Below are 22,711 nucleotides of genomic sequence, written 5' to 3'. Positions count from 1 at the left end.
TACTGTTTATTTCAAAAATATAATTTAATATTTTTCATAGTTATAATATTAAATTAATTATATATATTTATTATATATGTGTGTATTTATTTTTTAATATGATTATCAAAATTTTAAAAAATAAAAAATAATTTTTTCTTTTAAAAAATGGAAGCTATTTTTCCAAAAAATGACTTAACTTTTTTTTTAATGAGAAAAATTTTCTGTTAACTAATTTTCTGACTATCTCAATCACAAGGAAATACAGAAAATATTTTTCATATTTTCCTTGCATCAAATAAACAACAATTTTCTAACTGATTTTTAATGTCATACTAAATTAAAGAAAATAATATATTTTTTCAAGAAATATTTTCGCACATAAATTATTTTTAATGAAATAGACGTAGTCTAAATTAAATTGCTTGCCAAACTTTCATTTTGGGAAAAAAATTAATAAAATAAATTCGATATCATCAAATTTTCCATTTGAAGGAGGAACAACTGAATCTTTATAGCCTGATATCCTATGGGCTATCGCTGAACCCAAGGAAAATTTTTGAAAGAAGAACAAAGAAAAGGAGCAAAAGTAAAGTTAGGTGTGGGAAGAGATTGAGAGGGATCTAAGCAGCCAACTGCTCAAGTTAGGGAATGAGAAAGTAGGGCATAGGTACCTTTAAAAAATGAGATGAGAGCCTTCTGCTGCATGGATTTAGGGGATCTTTCTCTTCAATTTGCCCTTTCTTTTTCTTTTATTAGGACCTTATCAAAACGAAACAGTCAAAAAGTGACCTGCAGCTACTTCTGATTCTTCTGGTCCCTACCCACCACTACAGTCACCTCCAGTACTCCACCATTTCACTTCAACTGTTACCATTAGAAATAAATCTTAGGTTGCTTTCACAAGATCTCGCAAGGGACACTTCATAGATTTATGTGTACCCTAACCTAGGTCCATAATCTACAGATTCTAGCATTTCCAATTTTCCATCTCCTTCAGCCACTTCGCAGCTCTATGCGCTGCATGCTCTATCAAGTTCATATTTATTTACAGATTTTCAGCTGTTAGAACCTCTGGGCTGTGGCTAAACACCATGGAAAATGCTGCTTCAACCTCTTGGTTATTAGGGTTTTAACTCATATCATTAGATAAAACAAGAATGGTAGCTTTGTATTTTTGTTTATAGAACTGTTAGAAGGATGAAAACTCGAATTTAATACTTATTAAATGTTTGAATATGAAGTGTTAGGAACCTTTCCATTGCTTTTTGTGCATAATTACTTGACCTTAGGTTCTTTTTTTGAAGTCAAAAGACTATACATGTAGATGGGTTAGACCTCTTAATGGGTTAGGCTTCTTCCATGCATCAATAATCCTATGCATGGACACAGGATAGTTGATATTTTATTAATAGCTAACTCCTTGTTTGGTTAAAATTCTTGAAAAAACTTTTTAAAAATTAATTTATTTTAATAGGGTAAATAAGTTACTTCCTAGAAAGTGAAGGTAGTAGCTTCTTTAACTTTGTAAGAAATTGAGACAAAATACCAACTAAATCAGCTATATTTTACACTTACTGGAAACTTAAAGTTTTTTAGTCAAATTACTCCCAACCAAACAAGACCTAAGCTTAATTAGACCCCTATCGTTTTTTGGAATGAATTATTTATAAGAAAAGAATTTAATTAAATTTTCACATAGTTATAATTTATTTTTATTTTTTTAAATTAAATTTTATTTGAATTAAAATTTTTAATTTTTCATTTTAAATATAAAAATTATAAAAAATTAAAATAAATTAAATTTTTATAAAATTCTAATTTCCAAACATTAATGATTTTCATTTGTTAATCATCGACAACACAATAGCTATAAGACAGATAGAGGGATTATTTATAATCACTACAATACAAATTAATTAGATGGATTACATAAAATTTCCAATTTTTTTATTTTTTATTTTTAAAAAGTCACTATAAGACAAAGAGATAGATCTCTTCATAAAGCATTTGAATGAAACATGAAATGACATTATTTGATTTTGTGGTATGCACGCGGAAAGCTAAATGCAATGCTCTGTTTCCACTCCAACCTTACAAGAAAATTCTGACCATAGATTAATTATCAAACAAGACTCTTATAAAAAAAATATATATTTTTCAAATATATTAATTTAAAATTATTTAAATTTATTTTTAACATATTTTAATTATAAAAAATTTAAAATAATAAAATAATTTTTCAACCTCTTTTTTTAATATATTTAAATTATTTATTTTTTAAAAGACTTTAATTTACCTGATAAATTGTATCAATATTTTCTGAATTTAAAGAATTATTTCATTTTCAGATAGAAAAGAATAAAATTATTATTCTGTTTTTTTTTAATTATTATCTTACTTATTATTTCTCTATTCTTTATGATTAAATTAATTAATATTTAATTATTTTATTTTTATAAAATTAATATTTATTAAATTGGTAGGGCTTCTTTTATCCTCAATAAATGCACATGAAAGATTCGTGTAATAACCCAATTTTTGTAAAAAATAATTATCATAAAATTTGAATTATTTTTAATATCATTTTATTAATATTATGAATATTCAGGTAATTTAATTTAGATATATTATTATATTACACAATAGGCCTGTTTGATATTACTGTTGAGAAAATTATTTTTTTAAACATAATAGTTAGAGAGTGTTAAAAAATAATTAAAAATTAAATTTGATTAGTTTTAGTTATAAGAACACTAAAATAATAAAATAATTTTTTCCAAAACTGCTTTTCTCAGTAACATCCAAAATGATGCTTTTATTCAAAAAAAAACAGTTTCAGGCTCTGAATTCAATGCCAAACATAGCTTATATGTGTTCTAAAATGACCAACTTTTAGATCCTACCAATTTCACCTCAAATAGTGGATGAAGTAAATAAAGATGAAAGGGATAGAGCAGGTGAGAGAGGGAAAATAGAGGAGAAGGGTTGTAACTAGGAAAATAATTGTAAAGGGTAAAGGAGATTTTTTTAAAATAAAATTAAAAATGAAGGATTTTATTTTAATAAATTAAATTTAGGATTAAAAATGAAATAACTTCTAAATTCAGAGGCGATTAGCTCAATTTATCATAATTTATCCAATAGCATAAGAATTTAAATTTTTTTAATAAACAAATTATTAAATTTAACAATTAAAATTTTAAAAAATATATTTAAATAATTTTTTAAATATATGAGAAGTAACTCACTTTTCATAAGCTCCTTAAGTGTATATATATATAATCTTCTTTAATTCAAATGGTCTAAGAAGTCGAATTGAACAAAGATAAGTTTGATCGATTCTGATTCTGATACTGAACTTTGATCGATTCTGATTCTAATACTGGACTGACTCAGTATCAGAATCAGAATCGATCAAACTTATCTTTGATTCAATTCGAAATTGAATTGAAATCGAATTTAACGGTTTCTCAACTATTAGATTTTAACTTGATCGAATTAGAATTGAAACCTAAACTTTTTGGAGTTACGATTCCAATTTTGGGCTTATTCGAATCAGAATCGGGTCTAGATGTGAGGAAATTAGCTAGCTAGTACTAACAAAATTTCCAAAGGATGATGTATCTGTTTGTAAAACCTAATCCATGGATTTGCACTCCCAGACACGCATAGAGCACAAAGGAGCAGCCCCCACAAGCAATGTGTCGGTCACTGCACCAAAAACCTACACATACCTAAAACCCAGACTCCACAATTACCTATGCAATTAACTACCTTTTCAACCGATCCATATAGCTTCATGTGTGGATCTCACTGTTCCCTCTGGTACGTACTCTTGTCTCCGTCGCTAATTTTGTCCTTTTCTTCCACTATCGTGGAGGTTTCATTCAACTTTTGCCTATATATACACACACATGTATACAAATCATGAGCAGATCAGATATGCTTGACTAATAGCATTTCTTTCCATTCTTTGGTTCTCTATGTCCATTTTTCTTTCTGGGTTGTCTTCATTTTCCCTCATGGATATCAAAGTTTTCGAGATTTTTGAGGTTCTTCTGCAACTCTTAGCATTTTTTACTCGTTATTTCTTTGTTTCTATATAGCTTCTGTAGAGACATTATTTATATTATATCATCTGATGCATGCAAGACTTACCCTAGCTAGCTTACTCTTCTTCTTTTTTTTTCTTATTGATTCAAGGTGAAGAATTGAGCTAAAGAACTCTAAAAAATCGTCTCCATGACTATAAGATTTCGAGTTTTGAATTACGTTGGAGTTAAATTAACCAAAAAAAGTGAAAAATTGAGCTAATATTGGGTTTTGTTATATGCCAATGGCTTCCATGAGATCACCGCTGTAAATTATCATTATTTATATATTTTTTTTTAACTTTTATTTCTTAGATTTCCTCCATATGCATGTACAGGCAAAGAATACAATGGGGGGTTGCTCAAAGTAATCTAATTTAAAGGTAAGCAGCCACTAAAACTTCCATCTCCATTTTCATCTTTCTTTAATATTTTATCTCTGGTTTCTGCACATGAAATATTTCTCTCTTGCATTTGATTTCAATTATATATATTTTTTTATAGTATATTCTAGTTGATCCCTAACTTTGCATAAAGATTTTTTTATTTTTTTTTTCCCTCAAGGATTAGGCATACATAGATAGGTTTAAAGCTTTCACTCAAACTATATACGCGCGCGCGTACGCACATACGATGATCAAATTATGTATATAATGAACTGAATTAATATTAATAAGTCTTCAAATTTTATCAATAAAATTTTTTAAGTCTCAAATTAGAAAAATGAATTTCTAAATTCAATCTGTATAAATATACCTTGATGAATTACTGCCAACATTTGAAAGTTGAGTTGTTCTCTTACCTGGGTATTTACCTAAAAAAAAAATCCACCACAAGAGTATATATCTAAACACAAAAAAATTAAAAACTATTAAAAACCATAAATAATTTAATTTTTTATTTCTATTTTTTTTTATTTATGATTTACAATTTAGAGTTCTTTCAATTTTTTTTTTTAAACATTGGTTAGCTTTAATTTTTGAAGCTCCAATGAACTCTTTTTATAGTAATTTTTTTCTTATGCACAGAAAAATTAGGATAATTTCTTATTATTGCATTTAATTAATTTTTATTTAAAATAAAAGTTAAAAAAAAAAAAGAAGTTAAAACATAAAATTATTGGATTAGAATATCTATAGCCCAAAAGTTTTATTTTAATTTTGGGCCTAAGCCCAACCCAATAGACAAAAAGAGCCCACAGCTTTACAAAAGGATGCGCGTGTAACATAGTCGCTGTGCTAGAGAGTATGACAAGACCACGCGCATCATCTGAAAAGTCAATCAGATTAGCTGGGCCTGGGCTTTGTAGATAGAAAGGGAATATTGGGCTTCAATGTTATGAATAATGAATAATTAAATTCAAGCATTTTTCTAATTAGTTGAAACTTAAAATTAAATAAAAAAAAAAGAGATTGACATTCATCTCATCATTAGAATTTCAATTCTTTTATTATTATTAATCAATGTTTGAAATTCTATATTTTTTTATTAATTATTCAATTATGGTAATATATAAATTTTTTAAAAAATATAAGTATTGAAAATTTTTAAAAATGTAAATGAATCAAGTTTTATGAATTATTTGAGATTCAAATAAATAAATAAATTATTTTGTAGTGAATTGAATGATATTAAAAAAAATTTAGATAAAAAAACCCTACAAAAATGGGCTTCCCTTCCTTCGAATAGTCTCTTTAATTTGTTATATTTTATCTTAAAATTCCAAGAATCCTGTTAATTAATGTTCTAATTTTGTAGTGAGCATAGCTACTCAAGAAATTTTTTTGACCAATTGGTAGATTTCTTTTATAGTTTTACATGTATACAAAGTAAAAGGTACACTTCCAACAGGATAACATTTATGAATTTAAAGATATGTGAGAGACAATAATATATAGTCATCTACTAAAAACCAATGACAAATTAAGAATGCTATATTAGAATATATTGCTAGAAAATAGATTTTAGAAAGTTAAAAAAAAATAGTTAATTAATCATGCCCATTATTGAGCTTCCAATAGTCAAAGAATACCTTAATCTTTAGTTAGGTTTTAAGTTTGTTGTTGATTTCCATGGAGAATAAAAGATCTTAACTTTCATAGTTGTGGTGAATTGAACCCTAGAAAACCTGTTAGCTTCGTTTCATGTGGATGCAAGTGAAGTAAAAGAAGATTCTTTGATCTGCCTTATTATTATTATTATTTAAAAGAGTGTGTAAATTATTTTAACTAATGAAATAGAGTAAGGTCAGATTCGAATTCTAAAGTCTCTGGGAGAAATTTATCTAAATATCACTCTGGATCTTAGCATGAAAAAACTACATGTTTAAAATAAAAAGAAAAATAGGAAAACAGGGGGAGAAAAACCAGCTGAGAAGGAACCCAGGACCAGGAAGTCCTACCCCGTACACCCACCTGTAAACTACTCTCCCAGCCGATCATTCAACAAGAGGACAATTGTTCCCTGCCATTTGAATATGAACAGGTGGAAGTTAAAGCCCATCAAGATCTTGAGCGGTTGCTATCATCTCATTTAAAAGTGGCTACTGAATTTATAAAACTTAATTATTGGTCCTACAACAAAGACACTCTGTGCTAGCTAGAATAAAAAGATAAGGGTGCATGGTGTCTATCTGGGATAGGGCATTGTCCTTTGGTGTTCATTGTCCTTTGGTGTTGGGTGACTAGAAGTTAAAATATCATACTTTCCTAATATCTCACCTTCTGCTCAAAAATTTATGGCATATATCTCTTAACAAACTTTCTAAATCTTCAGTTTAAAATTTTCATTTGGTCATTCAAAACTTGAATATCACAACCCTTCAATGAATTGGAAGAAATTAACCATCTTGAAATAGTTTGAAGATAAAGCAAGAAAAGTTAATTTTTACAATTAGGTTGTATGGGCTAATAATGAGCAAGTCTGCTTAAGTTGAAGCTCGAGGCTTGGCCAATTTCCTGCATAAAGATAACTTGAATAAAGTTCTTCTGCTTAATTAGACCGTTTGTGTTCTGAGATGTCATTTGTCAAGCTTTTGCCTTTTTTCTCTCAAACACTCTCCTAGGACAAATCAATCTCATTTTTATCATGAAATTTGGCTTGGTTAATCTTGGATATTAATTGATTCTTAAATTAAGTTTCAAGTATACATCTTTTTGCAGGGGTAGGCAATCTTGAACTTAAGTAGACTTGCTCATTAGGCCATTCCAAACTTCCAATATCTAGAACTTTTATTCTATGAAATAAAACCAGAGAAAATTTAGCACGGATACCACCAACTAATACCAGGCCGACAGACCAACCCTTTACACCCATCCTAAGTAGTGGAATTCTAAGTGAAAAAATTTGGTGAATTACAAAGCAAGCCAGGTCAATACAACATAAGGAGAGCAAATAAGCTAGCAGAAACTAAAGATATCAATATCTTGAACTTTTTGATGCATATTGTAGACAATTAACAGCTTCCAATTAAATATAAACTTTTCCATCTGGACAAGTTCTTAGAGGCTTGTCTGCTTCTTCAGTTCCTGTATTGTACTCAAACGTCCCATATAAAGAATGCTCAAAGGCAATGTGCATGGTTTGTTTTACAAGTGAATGCACCCATTTATGGAGCATCCTTGTGATTCCCCTAAAACCTAGAAAGTAATTATCTTGTTTGTAATTAAGTTATTAATTAAACCGTGTGTCATTTCACAAGCATGATTAGTGTCGACAACAAAAATTAAAAAGATAAATAAAAATTTAAATATATAGAGATATATTAATTAAACACATTGATGGATTACTAAATTAATGGTCCACAATTAGTACAATCGAAAATTAACACTAGTGTTTGTTAAGTGTCTTTGTCTGATATTATAATTATTGTGGTCCTCCCTATAAGTTGGCATATGAGAATTAAGAGTACCCACATGATAAAAAACAGGTGGCGGAGAATGGGAGGGCAAAGGACTGAGGGAAGGGTGTTAGATTAGCAATAGCAAAAGGAGAGTGGAGCAATTATATTCCAGCTCAAATAATGAGTTACATTGCATATATCCACATAAGAGAAGGGTCAGTCATTTCATTCTATCTATTTCTTCTGCACAAAGACTCTTTCTAGTACTATATCCCAGTGCCCCTTTATCTATGTCCTCTTTAGTTGGCCTGAGAAGTCACCTTATTTGGTGCTTTCCACTTCCTACAAAAATGGTCCAACCAACCACTCAATGACAAAAAGTTGTCTTCAATCTCCTTATGGCAAGCAGAGCTTTGTAGTGCAGCCATGATTTCCGCCATTAATGGTGCAACTCCAAGCTCTGCCCCACTTCTATTACTCCCTCTCCCTTTTTTTTTTTGAATAAATTTCTCTGTCCTAGGGTTTTCTGTATCTCTCTCTCTCTCTCATGCTCTCTAGGGTTTGGGTTTTCTTTACATTCCAAGAATTTCCATTCAGCTCCCGACATGTCGTTTTTAATTCGTTTAGGATTTGCTATAGTGACTCCCTTGTCGTATTCTCTGCCTCTCTTCCCTCCTCTTCTGAATTGGGTGGAAATCATTGGGGTTTTCTTTTGTTGGATAAAGATTAATGTTTGTCATGGATTATGTTTCTTCCTGTTCACAGAGTCATCATCCACTAATTACTGTGTTAATTAGGGTTCTTCAATATTTGCACTGTGCTTTCTTTTTTTTCTTTTCATCGCCGCATCCTCTCTCGGGCTTACAGATCTTTCTGGCAACTGATCTGAGCCTCTAGGGTTCTGGCACTTTTGATTCATAACATTTTGAGAAAGAAGGTATAGATCTCCAAGAAAACACAGAACAGCAAACATTTTCTTTTTCTTTTATTTTTTTTTTAATTTTTAATTTTGATTTTTAAGTGGGCTTGAAATAGATGATTCTATGAGATGGGGTTAGTCGCTTTCAACATCTGGGTATAGTATTTTCATGCGTCATACTAGCTTTGCTTCTGTCGTCTGTGCAAATAGTTGCCTTCCTGTGATGTGAACCATCGAAGAAGGGCACCCAATTTAGTGGGAGAATCTAGGACCATTCTGGGCAAGAAAGATCAATCATGTTCTCAGTTCACAGAGCCCTCTTAGCTTTCTGTCCAGGTAGAGATCCGTTTGAAAGAGGAGATTCCAAAAACAAAGCTTACTCATGTCTTGATGAGGATGAGTGAGTTCCTGTACATTAGAAAGATGAGGAATCAATAGGACCAACTTGGGAATACTATAGGTATATATGGCATGTGCTCTCTCTCTTTTCCACACAAGAATGATGCCAAATTAAATCCATGAGGCTAGTTAATTAATTAATTAATTATCTCTGCCAATCTGCGCTTAGGTCCAGAGCTAGTTCTAGTTATTACAGATAACAATGATCTTGGAAGTGATGTGCCTGATTATCAATCACTGGATAATTATTAAACAAGTATAGTTTGTGCTAGCCGGTGTTCGCCTTTCGTATGTAAAAATTTAAGAGTTTAAACCCAAATAGCTAACTTTCTTAATCTCATTAAAATTTTTTAATAATAATAATAACAACAATAATAATATGTTGTCATTGATACCTAAGGGTTTTCCATTTTCCTTCCATTTCTTCTTGTTGGGTTGGTGCAATGGCAATGTATAGTTGGCTATAAATGTGTATGTACATCAGCTTCTAGTTACTTTTGGCATGCTAGCCAAGCTTTAGTGTAGCTAGCAATTTTTTACACGATCCGATTATATAATAAAACTTAACATTAGTTCAATGAGTTTAAATTTAATATTAACAAGTATATGATATAAATGGGTCTCCATTAACTCAATAAGACGCATAATTATTCGTCTATTTAATCAGATTAATAGGTTAATATATATCATTTTAATATAATTTAATATATTATGTTCTATTTAAAATATAATTTTATTATTAATGTTTTGCTTCATGTATCCTTTTTTATTTTTGACAAACTTGATATCAAAAGAAAATATAAATTATTGATAATCTATATATATATATATATATAAATATATATAATGACCAATTATACAAGTATTTTGATAGAATTATGTTCAAGTTTCCTCCCCATTCATAACCTTTAAAATTGTTGTAAGTAAGCAAGTGATATGTATCATTAATCCTATTATACAAAGGATTTTATATAAATTATTTATTAAATTGATTATTAAATAATTATAAAATTTGTATGGTGTGATTTATTTATTAAAATAAATTATATTTAGGCTAAAAATTTATAACTTTATTTTGATTATAATTATACTGTATTAGAATGAGATATGGTTAATTTAAACATGACATGATACAAATTATTGGTAAATTTTTTTTTTATTTGATATTCAAGAAATCCTTGAAAAGAAAGGAAATTATTAAATTGTAATTTTATTTTTAATATTATAAAAAGGGGAAATATAAAAAATTTTATATTGAAATAGAATTTAAATCATTGAAAGTCAATATCTTTAAAGCAACAATTATTTGGGTTTATGTCATGTGAAAGGCAGATGCATGATGTTGACATGACTCAAATAAAAAATTAATTAAAGCCTTATTCATAAATTAATTTGCTCTTAAATTATTAAAATATTTTAATAAATTTATAACTTTTTTTTTACTTTAATTTATTTTATTTTTAATTTTTTAATTTATTATGCATTCTATAATTTTTATTTTTATAAAATTAAATAATAAAAATAAATAAATCTATTACATCAATGATCAATTTTAGTCAACTTTTATTTTATCACTTTGATCTTAAATCTTTTATATTATTTTTTATTTTTTAATAAATTTAATAATAAATAATTCAACACATTAATTAATTAAAATAAAGTCAAGTCTTTTGACACATTAATAGTTTTAGCTAATCCTTCTAATTGTTTTAATTTTTTTAATCTTTTCATTAATTTTAGAAATCTTTATATTAATAAAAAATAATTGAACTTTATATCTGATATTATTATTTTAATTTTTATTTTTTTTACTTATATTTTTAATTTTAAATGAAAAAAATTTAAAGAAATCTAATTATAATTTGCAAAATAGTAAGTATTTGTAAAATAAGCATATAGAACCCAGAAAAATAATTAAAAATCATAGTTTATAGAAAAAAAAAATTCTACTCAATAGTTTAAAGAAACTCTCCTTGTTCATCTTGCACATACCCCTTTTTAGAAATCTTAAAGGATTGCTCTAGACTATAAACCTGGCATATGAATGGTGGACAATTAAAGTGATATTTTATTTAATTTAATAGATTAATATTTTTATTATATTGAGAGTAATAGTTAAAATTTAATTAAAAATTAAAAGGAATTGGCCAAAATTAATAATATAAGCAAAATTTTAAATTATTTTTGTTAGTTAAATGGTTCAATTAAATTAATTGTCATGTAAAAATTTAAAGATTAAATTGATAAAATTAAGAGACTTAGAAGTTTTAATTTTTTTAGTGATTTAGCATTTTAGCATAATTTACATGTTTTAATAATTAAATAAGCATAAAAATTAATATATTATAAAATAAAAAAGTTAGAATATCTAATTATTTTTCACCTGTAAAATTAAAATTTATGCATTATATCAAAATAAAAATTTAAATACACGTTAATTTATTTTTTAAGTGGTAATTTATATTAGTTAATTAATATAAATTTATATTATATTTATTTATATTTAATAATATATATTAATATAAATATATATATATTATTTATTTATTTTACACCGTACGAAATAGCTTTGATTCTTGCATTGATCATGAGAAGACGGCAGCAATGAGTATCCGCAGTACGCCAAGTGCGGCTAGTTTTGTCGTCTACAATGTTTTTGTGTCAGATCATATGTTGCTTTCAGTAGTTATAACTTCACTTGCTCCATACAATGTATTTGGCTCTGCAAATTAAAAATTATTAAAATTTATTTTTATATTAAATTTTATTATTTTAATTATAAAAATTTATTTAAAATTATTTTTAATAACATTTTAAGAAATATTTTTAGTAAACTCAATTTTACTTTTCTAATAAAAAAAATACCAATTGATTAATAATAATAACAATAATGGGTTTACGTTGCCATATGTTAATTTGAAATAAATAATTTATATTATATAAAAATAATTAATTTTTGTGTGAGGTTAAATTTGGTTATTTTTATTGGAGTCTATTTTATTTTTAAGCGATTAGTGTATATGTATTATTTTTTTATAATTATATAATAATTATTTTTTATATTATAAAGAGAATATTTATTTTGTGAAATATAAAGTATTATTTTTATATGTATCAAAATATTAATCTTTCATCTTCTTTAATATTAGACTATTTATAAATATATTTATTTATAAATTTTATACTTAAAATATTTATATTTAAATATAAAAAAATATCTTATATTAATTTAAAATAAGATATTTATACTTTATATATAAAATTTTGATATACCTTCTTCGTTTAAATTAACTTTTAAAATGAAGTTATAATGCGGTTTATTTTCTTTACACCATTGAATAGATTTTCTCTATATTATTTCTTAGATTTTTAATTTTAGGTTAATAATTTTTTAGCCTTTCACAAATTAAGGTGTTTATTTTATATATAAATAATTAGCTTTTGAATGAAGTTAAATTCAATTATTTTTTATCAGAGTCTATCATATTTTGAGAGATTATTAGGTGTAATCGATGCACATATATAATCTCTTATAATCACGTGGGATTCACTCTTCATATTACAAAGAGGATCAACTTTTTTATAAAATAAAAAGTACTATTTTTATATGTGTCAAAAATATTTTATAATTTTTCAATTGCTTTAATATTGAGCTACATATAAGTATATTTATTTATAAATTTTATATTTTAAATATTTATATTTAAGTAAAAAAAATATTATTTCATATTAATTTAAAATAAAATATTTATATTTTATATATAAAACTTTGATAGACCTTTTCAGCTTAAATTAGCTTTTAAGAAGAAGTGATAAGGCGATCTATTTTCTCTACGGCCAATACCAATTAAATGGGTTTCCTCTGCATTATCTGTTAGATTTTTATTTTTAGATTAATGATTTTTTAGCCTTTCTCAAATGAATTCACTCCTTACAGTTTGAATTTGTCAACCTGAATTTCAAAATTAATTATAACCCTCATTCAAGTGGGTGTTTTTAAACTTTAGTAGTTTTATTAAAATTTAAAAATAATTATATATGTATGAAATAAATATAAATAATTAATTTAATATTATAACTAAATATAAAAAATATTTTCTTAAAAAATATTTTTTTTAGAAAATATTTTTTTTAGAAAATATTTTTTATATGTAAATTATTTTCTATAAAGTAAATAAAGTAAACTTTTCTTGATTTTCTTTAATAAAATCTCATTATTTATATATAGAAAAAACAATTATTTAAGTGTTTCAATTAAATTGTTCAATATATAAGAAGTTTTTGGTTGATAATTCTTTAGTTTTGGGGTCTATTTAATATTCTTATTTTTGAAAAAATATCTTTTTAAATTTGTTAATCAAATGATATTAAAAATTAATATCAAATTAAATTTAATATATTTTAATTATATAAATTTTAAGACAATGATAAATTTTTCTAAAGAATTTTTTTAAGTATTTAAAATATATAGAAAATAATATTTTTTTAAAAAGTAATTTTTAATGTCAAAACCTTAATAGTAAAATTTTTTTTTGTCTAAATATAATTTATTATAAAATTAAGATATAAATATAGATACGTATAATTTATATATTTAATAAATAAATTTTATTTTATATTTTAAATTTATAATAAATTAAAATTAAATAAAAAAATTATGAGAATATAAAATTTTTGCATATTAATTATTATAATTATAAGAATTTTCTCATTGTATACAAAATTAACAGATCCTTGTTTGATATTGTATTAATCAAAACAGAGGGGGAGTAGAATTAGAGGTTGAGAATCTCTGCACGAAGACATGAACAGCTTTCCAACAAAGATATCTACTGTTCAGTTGAACATTATCCTGAAAAAATCTACTACAAAGATGGTGATGTATCAGAGAATTCCGTAAAGCAAACAAGTCAAAAACTAGCTGCTACTTTTGTTTTTTTCTACTCCAGAACTTGAGACGTCTCCTCTCTCTCAAGGGCAAGCTTGCTTCAACTGAGTAAAGGAAGAAAGAAGAACCATTATCAGCAATGGCATTATAATGATCATTTTACTACCTCATCTAATTAATTTTCTATTCACAGGTAAATTATATTCATATTTCTTTAAGTTTTTCATCTCTCATGGCATTTTTTATTCATGCATAATTACCATGCATCCCTTTGGGTTGGTTTAAGAGGGGAGTTGCTCGATTTAGTTAAGGATTTCATACTAAGTTTTTTCTTATTTTTTAATTAATAATAAATTAAAATTGCCTGCTTATAGAAAAAAACATAAAGAGTAACTTCTATATAGAAAATATTTTATAATTATTTTTTAGAAAATATTTTTCATGATCATTATTTGATAACTAATGATATTTATTTATTTTATGCATATAAGTATTTTTATATTTTAATAATATTATTAAAATTTAAAAATAATATCCTCATTTTCATTAATAATGGTCTAGTTTTCCTGATTAATAAGTGTTTTCACATTTTGGACAGAATATATTAATTCAACTCTGAATCTATATCAAAAAAATCTCGTAGCAACCTGAATTTTCCAAGTGTTTCATAGCATGCCTCAAGTATTGTAAACATCTTATGAAATGCCTCAATTTTTACAAAGTGAAATTAAGATATATTCCATATCTTAATCAGTAGATCGTCATATCAATGCGATTGAAGTTCACCATTTTTATTTTGAGGATATTAAAGATATCTTAATTTCACTTTATAGGAGTTGAAGTGTGTAATGAAACATTTTTAAAATTTAGAGCGTTACGAGATTTTTTGATAAAATTAAGTGTAAAATAATATATTCTTCTCATATTTTAATAAAATCATCAAAATTTAAAAAATAATATTCTTATTTATTTTAAGAACGACTTAATTTTTTATATAATCAATAAAATATTTTTCATTAATTAATTTCTTAAATACCGCAATCCCTAAGAAATGCACAAAACAATCTGATTCTAAATATAGTTCACATCTTATAAATTAACTAGTGAAGTCAAACATAGAATTATGATTTATAGCACAACAAAGATATAAATACAAATAAGTGAACAATAGATTGATCATATTCAATGTAGAGTCACCTTCCAGGAAGGTACTTGAAGATGAGGATATTCACTGTCGTCCACAACACCCAAGCCAATTGCATACGTCTTGATCATGTCTACAGTACACAAAATTATAACTATTGAATCCAAGATTATATATATATATATATATATATATATATATATATATATATATATATATATATATATATTCTCTGGAGTTTTGAGTGTCCTTCCAAGATGATTGGGTAGTGTAAGTGTTTTGAGATTGGTCTGGGGCATACCACATGGCATCCCTGGGTTGTAAAAATGTACAATCCATTTGCAAAGCTTCATTGGCAGCAATAGCTAGTCAAAAGTTAGGTTGTACGTTTGTTTGAATCTTTAACTTTTGGCCAATAATGCCCACTGTCCATGAATACGTTATTTATTGGTTTATGCCACGTTTCAAATTGTTATGGTTTGAGAAAGAATTTGTTTTTTTGCTTAAATTTTATTTATTATAAATTTTAAATATAAATATATATAAATTTCATTATAAATTTTATAAGTTAAATACAAAATAAATTGTATTTAAATAAAAAATTTTTTAATAAAAATTTATATAAATTTATGATAAATTTTATTGAATCCCGTTGTATATAATATGTTTTTATTTTTTATTTTATTTTAAAAAATTATGAATCATAGCTATGAAATCCAATTTTGGAACCATGTATCATGGCTTTCATTTTGTAGTTACCATTTTTAAGTACACATCTACAACTTATATTCTTTTCTTTATTTTTCCTTTTTTTTATCTTGATTTATACATTTTTATTCTTGTTTAATTGCATTTTCTAACTTTTTTAATGTTTTTCTTAAGGTTTTTTTCTCAATTTTTATTTAAAAATTTTTTATTTATGTGATTGCAAAAGCTCTTAAAAATAATTAAAAAAAATGAAGTTAATAGATATAATAACCATGCATGATCTTGGATAACTTATAATTTGATTTTTGGTGATTTAATAGTTTTTTGTCATGAAAAATTGATAAATTATAGAAATCTTTTCTTTATATATATATATATTAGCCATAAGAGTAGAGAGAAAGTAAATTAGTAATTAATTTTCTAAAATTTAAAAACTAAATCAATAAATAATTTTTGAATTTTGAGAAATAAAAAAATCATAATAAAAAATTTTACCGAACAAAGCCAATGCCTTTTTTTTTTTTTATTTCTCACTTTCATCCTTCCTTTTCTTTGCAAAAATCCCTCTTAGCTTTGAAAGAGCCAAAAAATTTCACAATTACCACAATTTTCCAAATATATATATATATATATATATATATATATATATATATATATATATATATAGAGGGTAATAGTTCATAGGACATGGAAAATGTCACTAATTCCTCATATTAGTTATGATGGGATTTGAATTTTCAACTTATGAGGTTCTTGAATTTATTGCATGAGGCCTCCCCATTTGCTATATATTAATAGTAGAAGTCTTCCAAATGTTAATTTCCTTGCCCATTTCTCTTGAATGTCACATATGTACTTACACATACACATATATATCTAACAAAATCCCTGAATGGTAAGTCACATTCAAAGATGACCATCATAGACAGATCTCTTTATTCCTATTTTGTCAAAGAAAACAGCATTTCATTTTGCAATATATATAATATAGCAAGTTGGTACTCATTTCCTCATCCAAAACTATTGTAGATAGCTAGAGGCACATGCTTTATTATATAACCATTTATAAGCATTGATCAAATAACAAATATATATATACATGTCTAGCAAGTGCACAACACAGGCAAGGATGAGTAACAACTGATGGGAAGATAGCAATTTTTTTTTTTATCATAAAAATATATAATTTTAAAATAAATAAATAAAAAAACTCAAACTTAAGATTTTTTTAATTTTTGCACTATAAATATGAAGGAAGAATAATTAAATTATAGCTTATTGGCTTTTTTTTTCTTCTCTTTTTGCTTGAAGTTGATCGACACAAAAATCTGTACGTCGTGGCAAAACAAAAAGAAAGAATTGGAAGGGTAAATGGAGGCTTGATCATCGTGAAACCAGGCAATTGTGATCATGACAATCACCTTCCATTTCACATGCCAACCATATTCACTTGAAGATGGTGGGCCTCTGCTTTGCCCATGATTTCTACTGCTCATCATGGTTGGAAGATTTAACTATTTTCTTGCTAAACATAAGTGATGATCAGGTCAGTTCAAAATCTTTTTCTTGTTTTCCAAAATTATAAAATAAATTAGCTGTGTTTTCAATCATTTCAGCTTACGTATGTGATGTTATAGCATTCATTTTATATCCACTCGTGCAAGATATCGGTTCTGGGGTTTTAGTGCTCTTATTATTAGTAAGATCAAAATAACAACTGATGTCTAGTGAGGTATGAATTCAAAGAATTTTATCCACAGCCAATGAATTCCTCTCTCTTAATTAAAAATACAAAAATAATTAATAACATACTATGAATACCCTTTACTAATTTAATATAAATTCACATGTTCTTTTACATATATGTGTGGATGTATATGTATATTCTTGTACTACGTAAAGCCAATAGACCAAGTGAGGTTAAGCAAATAAGCAACACTATCAAGACTAGGGAATATATATATATATATATATATATATATAGATAGAGAGAGAGAGAGAGAGAGAGAGAGAGAGAGAGAGAGCATAGCATATGTAGGATTCTTTTGAAGCTAGGGAGATAGTTCATTACAAACTCTAATTAAGTGTTCATCAATGATATCAACTTATGGTGAACTGCCTTAAAAATTAACAAATTTTGAGCAATATGCTCAGTTTATTCAACTTAATTATTAGTCTTCATGCTATTTTCTTTTTAATTAACGATGAATAAATAGTAATTAATAAATTTGTAAACATTACATGATCGAAGTCACAAATGGATTATGAACTTACAGAATGCAATGCATAAGAAAGATTTTTTTTTGTTTTTTAATCTTTTTCTGGGTTCAAAATTGAGGTGCTTAAACAGTTGCTATTCATGATCTTAAGTAGTTGGCTGATATTTCAGTATTCTTCATTAAGACAGAAATTAGATGTTCTGATTGTTATCAACAACTACCATTCACAACGATAATTCACTTTGAGATGAACTTAAAAACTTATTTTTTTTATTCATTATCCATCAAGCAATGATTATATTACAGAAGATTGATAAACTTAGTTTCCTGTCAGAAACATATCAGGATTTTCTGAAGGTACATACTGCAATCTAATTAATTAGATTTCAACTGTTGATTAACATAAAATTGTTGAATTCCTGTCATTAACATCTTCATAAATTGATGATCAAGTTCACTAACTTTTTGCAATCACAAACATACAAGCCACTATCACTTAGCATGTGCATCTTTCTAGCTTGGTTTTTTTGAGATGGCCTGGGTTTAGTTCAAGAGTTTCATGCTAAGTTTTCCCTAGCTCTTTTTTAATAAAATCATTTGATTATCAAGAAAAAAAAAAAAAAAGAAAAACCATATAAGTTTCTAAGACATGTATAGATTGCCTCAGATCATATCATGAATTTCTCAGACACACTCAAACTCAAAACACTAATATGCCTTTATCTGTGTGTTAATCATATTTTCCTTTTTAAAGGCAACAAAAAACATTCAAATAAAAGGAACTGATCCATTAAACATATGCATTAATACAGTAGAACAGATTATTGCCTCAATTGAGCATGCTTGCTGTGCATATGCATCTGATTTCCATCATTCAAATCAGACCCTTCAAAATAGTTAAAAAATGGAAATCATAATTTCAATACAATTTTCAGCTGAAATTTTATAAATCTCAGTAATATTGAAGAGCTTATTCCTAGTGATGAAGTCCAAAAGAGTCAATAACCTAATTAATTAATTCTTCAAGTAGGTTGACACTTCCAAATGTTGTCTAGCAAGTGAAGTTCAGGCTTGAACTTGCAGAGAAGTTATCAATAAGTTGATTACTAATGAGTTAGGTTAAGGGAGGCCTATGTGTGTGTGTGTGTGTGTATATATATATATATATTTCCTAGGTGCATTCCCACTGGATGAATTCATCAGCTAAACTTTAAGGAAAAGATTGAGTAGACAGATGAATACCAAGTGTCATTTTGTCATAGCACATGTTGACTCATTTAATGCTTGAAATTTCAACGCGAGCATATCCATTTATTCAATCTTATATATATATATATATATATATATATATATATATATATATATATATATATATATATATATATATATATATATATATATATTGCATATGTTATAAAAAAAAATTCCATTTTTTGTGAATTTTTTTAATAATTCCTCCACTTAGAAGACAGTAGTTATTCCATTCTGCTCTTTGGGGTTGCTTATTATCAAATGTTTGAACCATATATATATATATATATATATATATAGAGAGAGAGAGAGAGAGAGAGAGAGAGAGAGAGAGAGGAAAATTGAAGACCGCTGATGAACAATTCAATCATTGAAAAAGGAGTTCACAAGAAAATTGCAGAAAGAAAAATACAGTTCTTTATTTTACATTAATTCCAAACAGAAAGAAAAGCCATACATAGTATTCTTGAAATCAAGTGTCCACTTGACTTGACATATCATCATCTAACTGTTATAGGGCGCCTCCAATGACTTGAAGAAAGATTGCAAGTCTGTGATTTGATGCTGCAACAGATTAATTGTGTAAAAATAACAATTACTTGACATATAAAAAAAATATGACCTTCGGTTAATATGATAATTAAATATCCTGTGTACAAATCAGCTGGAAGACAAACTATTTCTACTCCTTCCTTGGAACTTACCTCTTGAGGCATGGCAGTGTTGTACAGGTGATTGATAATGGAAGAATATGGGCTCCACTTTCCCATGATCAACAATGAATCATCAATCATGCTCTCTGTGGTTACTAACCTGTCTTGCTCGTGTGAGCTTGGTACTTCCACTTCATGTGCCAGCATCTCCAAGGAATTAGGATTCATGGTGTGACTTTGTGTGCCAGATTCTTCACCTATTTCAAAGGGACTCAAACAGTTTAATTGGTTCAATTCAAGGTTTTTGGCTTCTTCACATAGCTTTGATTTGTCGATTTTTCGATTCCACTGCTTTTCTCTTGTTCTCTCTCTTGCTCTTGCTCTTGCCTTCTCCCTCGACTCTCTTGCTAGTGGATCGAATGCAGCTTTACGTGATGGTTTAGCCTTTTTCCCCTTATTGTTAACGCATGATGATGATGAGGTTTTAGCATTAGAAATCTTGGTGGTGGCTTTAATGGCAGCTGCTTCATCATCAATTCCAGATACCACTTCACACTCTGAAGTAGATGATGCACTCTTGGTGCCAACACTGGAGCTGTAATTGAACTGGGGGAGGCCACTAAATAGTTTCTTGATTGCTGGTCTTGCCTGTATGAGCAGCCACTCAACAGTTTTGCTAGCTTTATCAAAGCGTAGCTTGTCCTGCAGATCAAAGAATTCGCGGGCAACTTTGAGAGACAATCTCATTCTGCGGTCTCTAGGTCCTTGAGCTGTGTTAATCTTGCTGTGGCGATCTCTCTTGGAAGATCTCTTTCTCGGGATCTGGTCAGAAGAAGCACTGCGGGATTTGTTATTAGCATCGTTCTTGTTGGAATCCACCATGTCAAGAATGGTCTCAACCGATGCTGCAGTACTAGTGGTGGAAGCAAAAGCTCTGAACAAGGGTTGATGGTGAAGTAAAAGGTCATGGTTTTGATGGAGAAGGACATCATGGTCTTGCAATTCTAATTGATCATAAGGAGGAAAAGGAAAGGGCGGGTAGAAGCAAGAAAAAAGAGGATCTTCGTGTTTGGAATTGGAAGTGATGTCATTGAAAGAGGGCCTATTGTAACCTTGTTGGTCACTATAGTAGATGGGGTCATTGCCATTGTTGCTTGACGGAAACATATCAGAGAGAATTGAGAGGTAGCTTTGGTAAAATTTGCACTATAGATAACAAAACCTAGCCGTATATGTTAACTGGAGGGGAGAAAGTAGCACACTGGAGCTTGAGAATGACACATATACTTATATATGCACTACCAGATCATATGATATTACTGGCTAAATCAGCTTAGCTTTAGGTAGAGCAATGATCTCGCTAGCTGTAGCAGCAAAATCCCTTAATCTTTTTCAATTTCACCAACCTCTCGATCTGCAAAGAAATGGAAAGGAAAAACAAAAATCAAACAAACCAGTTAGCGAGAAAGACAGCTATATTTTACTGTGATCGAACCCTCATCATCAAGATCAGCAAATTAAGACCGTATATGTATATCTGTTTGAGGAGTTGGACATGTGTTGTTGTTGCTGCTGGAGTTGGTACTTAATTAGTACCAAGTGTATGTGGGTAAGAGAGAGAGAGACAGAGAGAGAAGCCCATTTTACCTTGCCTCCCTCAAAGCCAAAGTTAATAGAGCTTGAGAAAGACAGCACAGCACAAGTACCATATGTCCATGGGTGCTGCAAAGACAGAGAAAGAGAGAGAGAGAGAGAGAGAGAGAGAGAAAGGGATTTTTTGAATAATGATGGTGGGAGTTGAAGGCACCAAAGGAAGGGGAATTTATTGGTGACAAATTAGGACTAAGAGAGACTATACTATACTATAGCTTTTCTTTTTTTTATAAAAAAAAATTAGAGAGATATTAGAAGTTGGGTGTTGCTCTTGGGGTCTAAAAGCATGAAAGGGAAAGAAAGGTTGAGAAAGACAGCAAGCAATGTTTGGGAAGTGAGCGGATAGGAAATACCACCACTTCACGTGGTGGCTAGCAGGTGAGAGAGAAATAGTTGCATGGACTCCCTGTTGAAAAAATTTTCTTTTCTTTTCTTTTGGGTATGTGGGTTAGGGTTGGTTATATCACAGGGCCTTGACTTAATATGGGAAGATTCATATAATTTATATAAAATATATATAATAAAATTAGAAAAATATATAGAAAAAACCTCCACGTGGCTGTATCAAATAGTAGAAAGCAAGGACAATTATTTAACTCATGGGGCATATACTGAGAGGGGCTGTCATGATTCATGAGATGCCAATGCTCCTTTGACTGTGTGTGTCTCTAAACGTCGCTTTCACCCAAAAGAGAAAACCTATTTCTCTCTCTTCCATTTTCTCAATTTCTTTTTTAACATAGCCCCCTGTGAGAGGATGTGAAGGAATGTTGCTGTTGGGTTCTCTTCCAACCCATGCGCAGTAGTGGATAGCGTTTTACCTTTTTCTTTTCTTTGTGTGCTAAAAGCCAATGTCAAGTAGAAGCGAAGGGTTGCTGGGTGCTGTTGTACTCTCTCTCTCTCTCTCTCTCTCTCTCTCTCTCTCTCTATATATATATATATATATCCACTGAGGTATATAAT

The 22,711-nt window shown here is 27.9% G+C and overlaps 1 protein-coding gene and 1 long non-coding RNA gene across 3 annotated transcripts; one reads left to right on the top strand and one right to left on the bottom strand.

Annotated features, from left to right (window-relative positions):
- Positions 1 to 3,925: 3,925 nt before the first annotated feature.
- Positions 3,926 to 17,770, top strand: LOC131183291 (uncharacterized). Its single transcript, XR_009151426.1, has 4 exons — positions 3,926 to 4,034; positions 4,389 to 4,456; positions 13,995 to 14,313; positions 17,284 to 17,770. It is a non-coding gene; the product is annotated as an uncharacterized LOC131183291 (long non-coding RNA).
- Positions 17,771 to 19,783: 2,013 nt separating this feature from the next.
- On the bottom strand, positions 19,784 to 22,043 carry LOC110644826 (transcription factor CYCLOIDEA). Of its 2 annotated transcripts, none has more exons than XM_058153935.1 (3): positions 21,743 to 22,043; positions 20,256 to 21,509; positions 19,784 to 20,006 (listed from the first exon to the last, which is right to left on the bottom strand). In XM_058153935.1, exons 2-3 carry the CDS (start codon positions 21,260 to 21,262, stop codon positions 19,943 to 19,945), a joined length of 1,071 nt encoding a protein of 356 aa, XP_058009918.1. In that variant the 5' UTR covers positions 21,263 to 21,509; positions 21,743 to 22,043; the 3' UTR covers positions 19,784 to 19,942. The 2 variants fall into 2 exon arrangements, with proteins under 2 accessions (XP_058009918.1, XP_021653479.2); XM_021797787.2 differs by having other exon boundaries at positions 20,147 to 21,509; positions 21,743 to 21,969.
- Between the last annotated feature and the right edge of the window lie 668 nt (positions 22,044 to 22,711).

Source organism: Hevea brasiliensis, chromosome 9, assembly GCF_030052815.1.
Source record: "Hevea brasiliensis isolate MT/VB/25A 57/8 chromosome 9, ASM3005281v1, whole genome shotgun sequence".
NCBI classification, from domain to species: Eukaryota; Viridiplantae; Streptophyta; class Magnoliopsida; order Malpighiales; family Euphorbiaceae; genus Hevea; species Hevea brasiliensis.
Note: the sequence above shows the minus strand (reverse complement) of the source record. Positions and strands in the feature narration are given on the sequence as shown.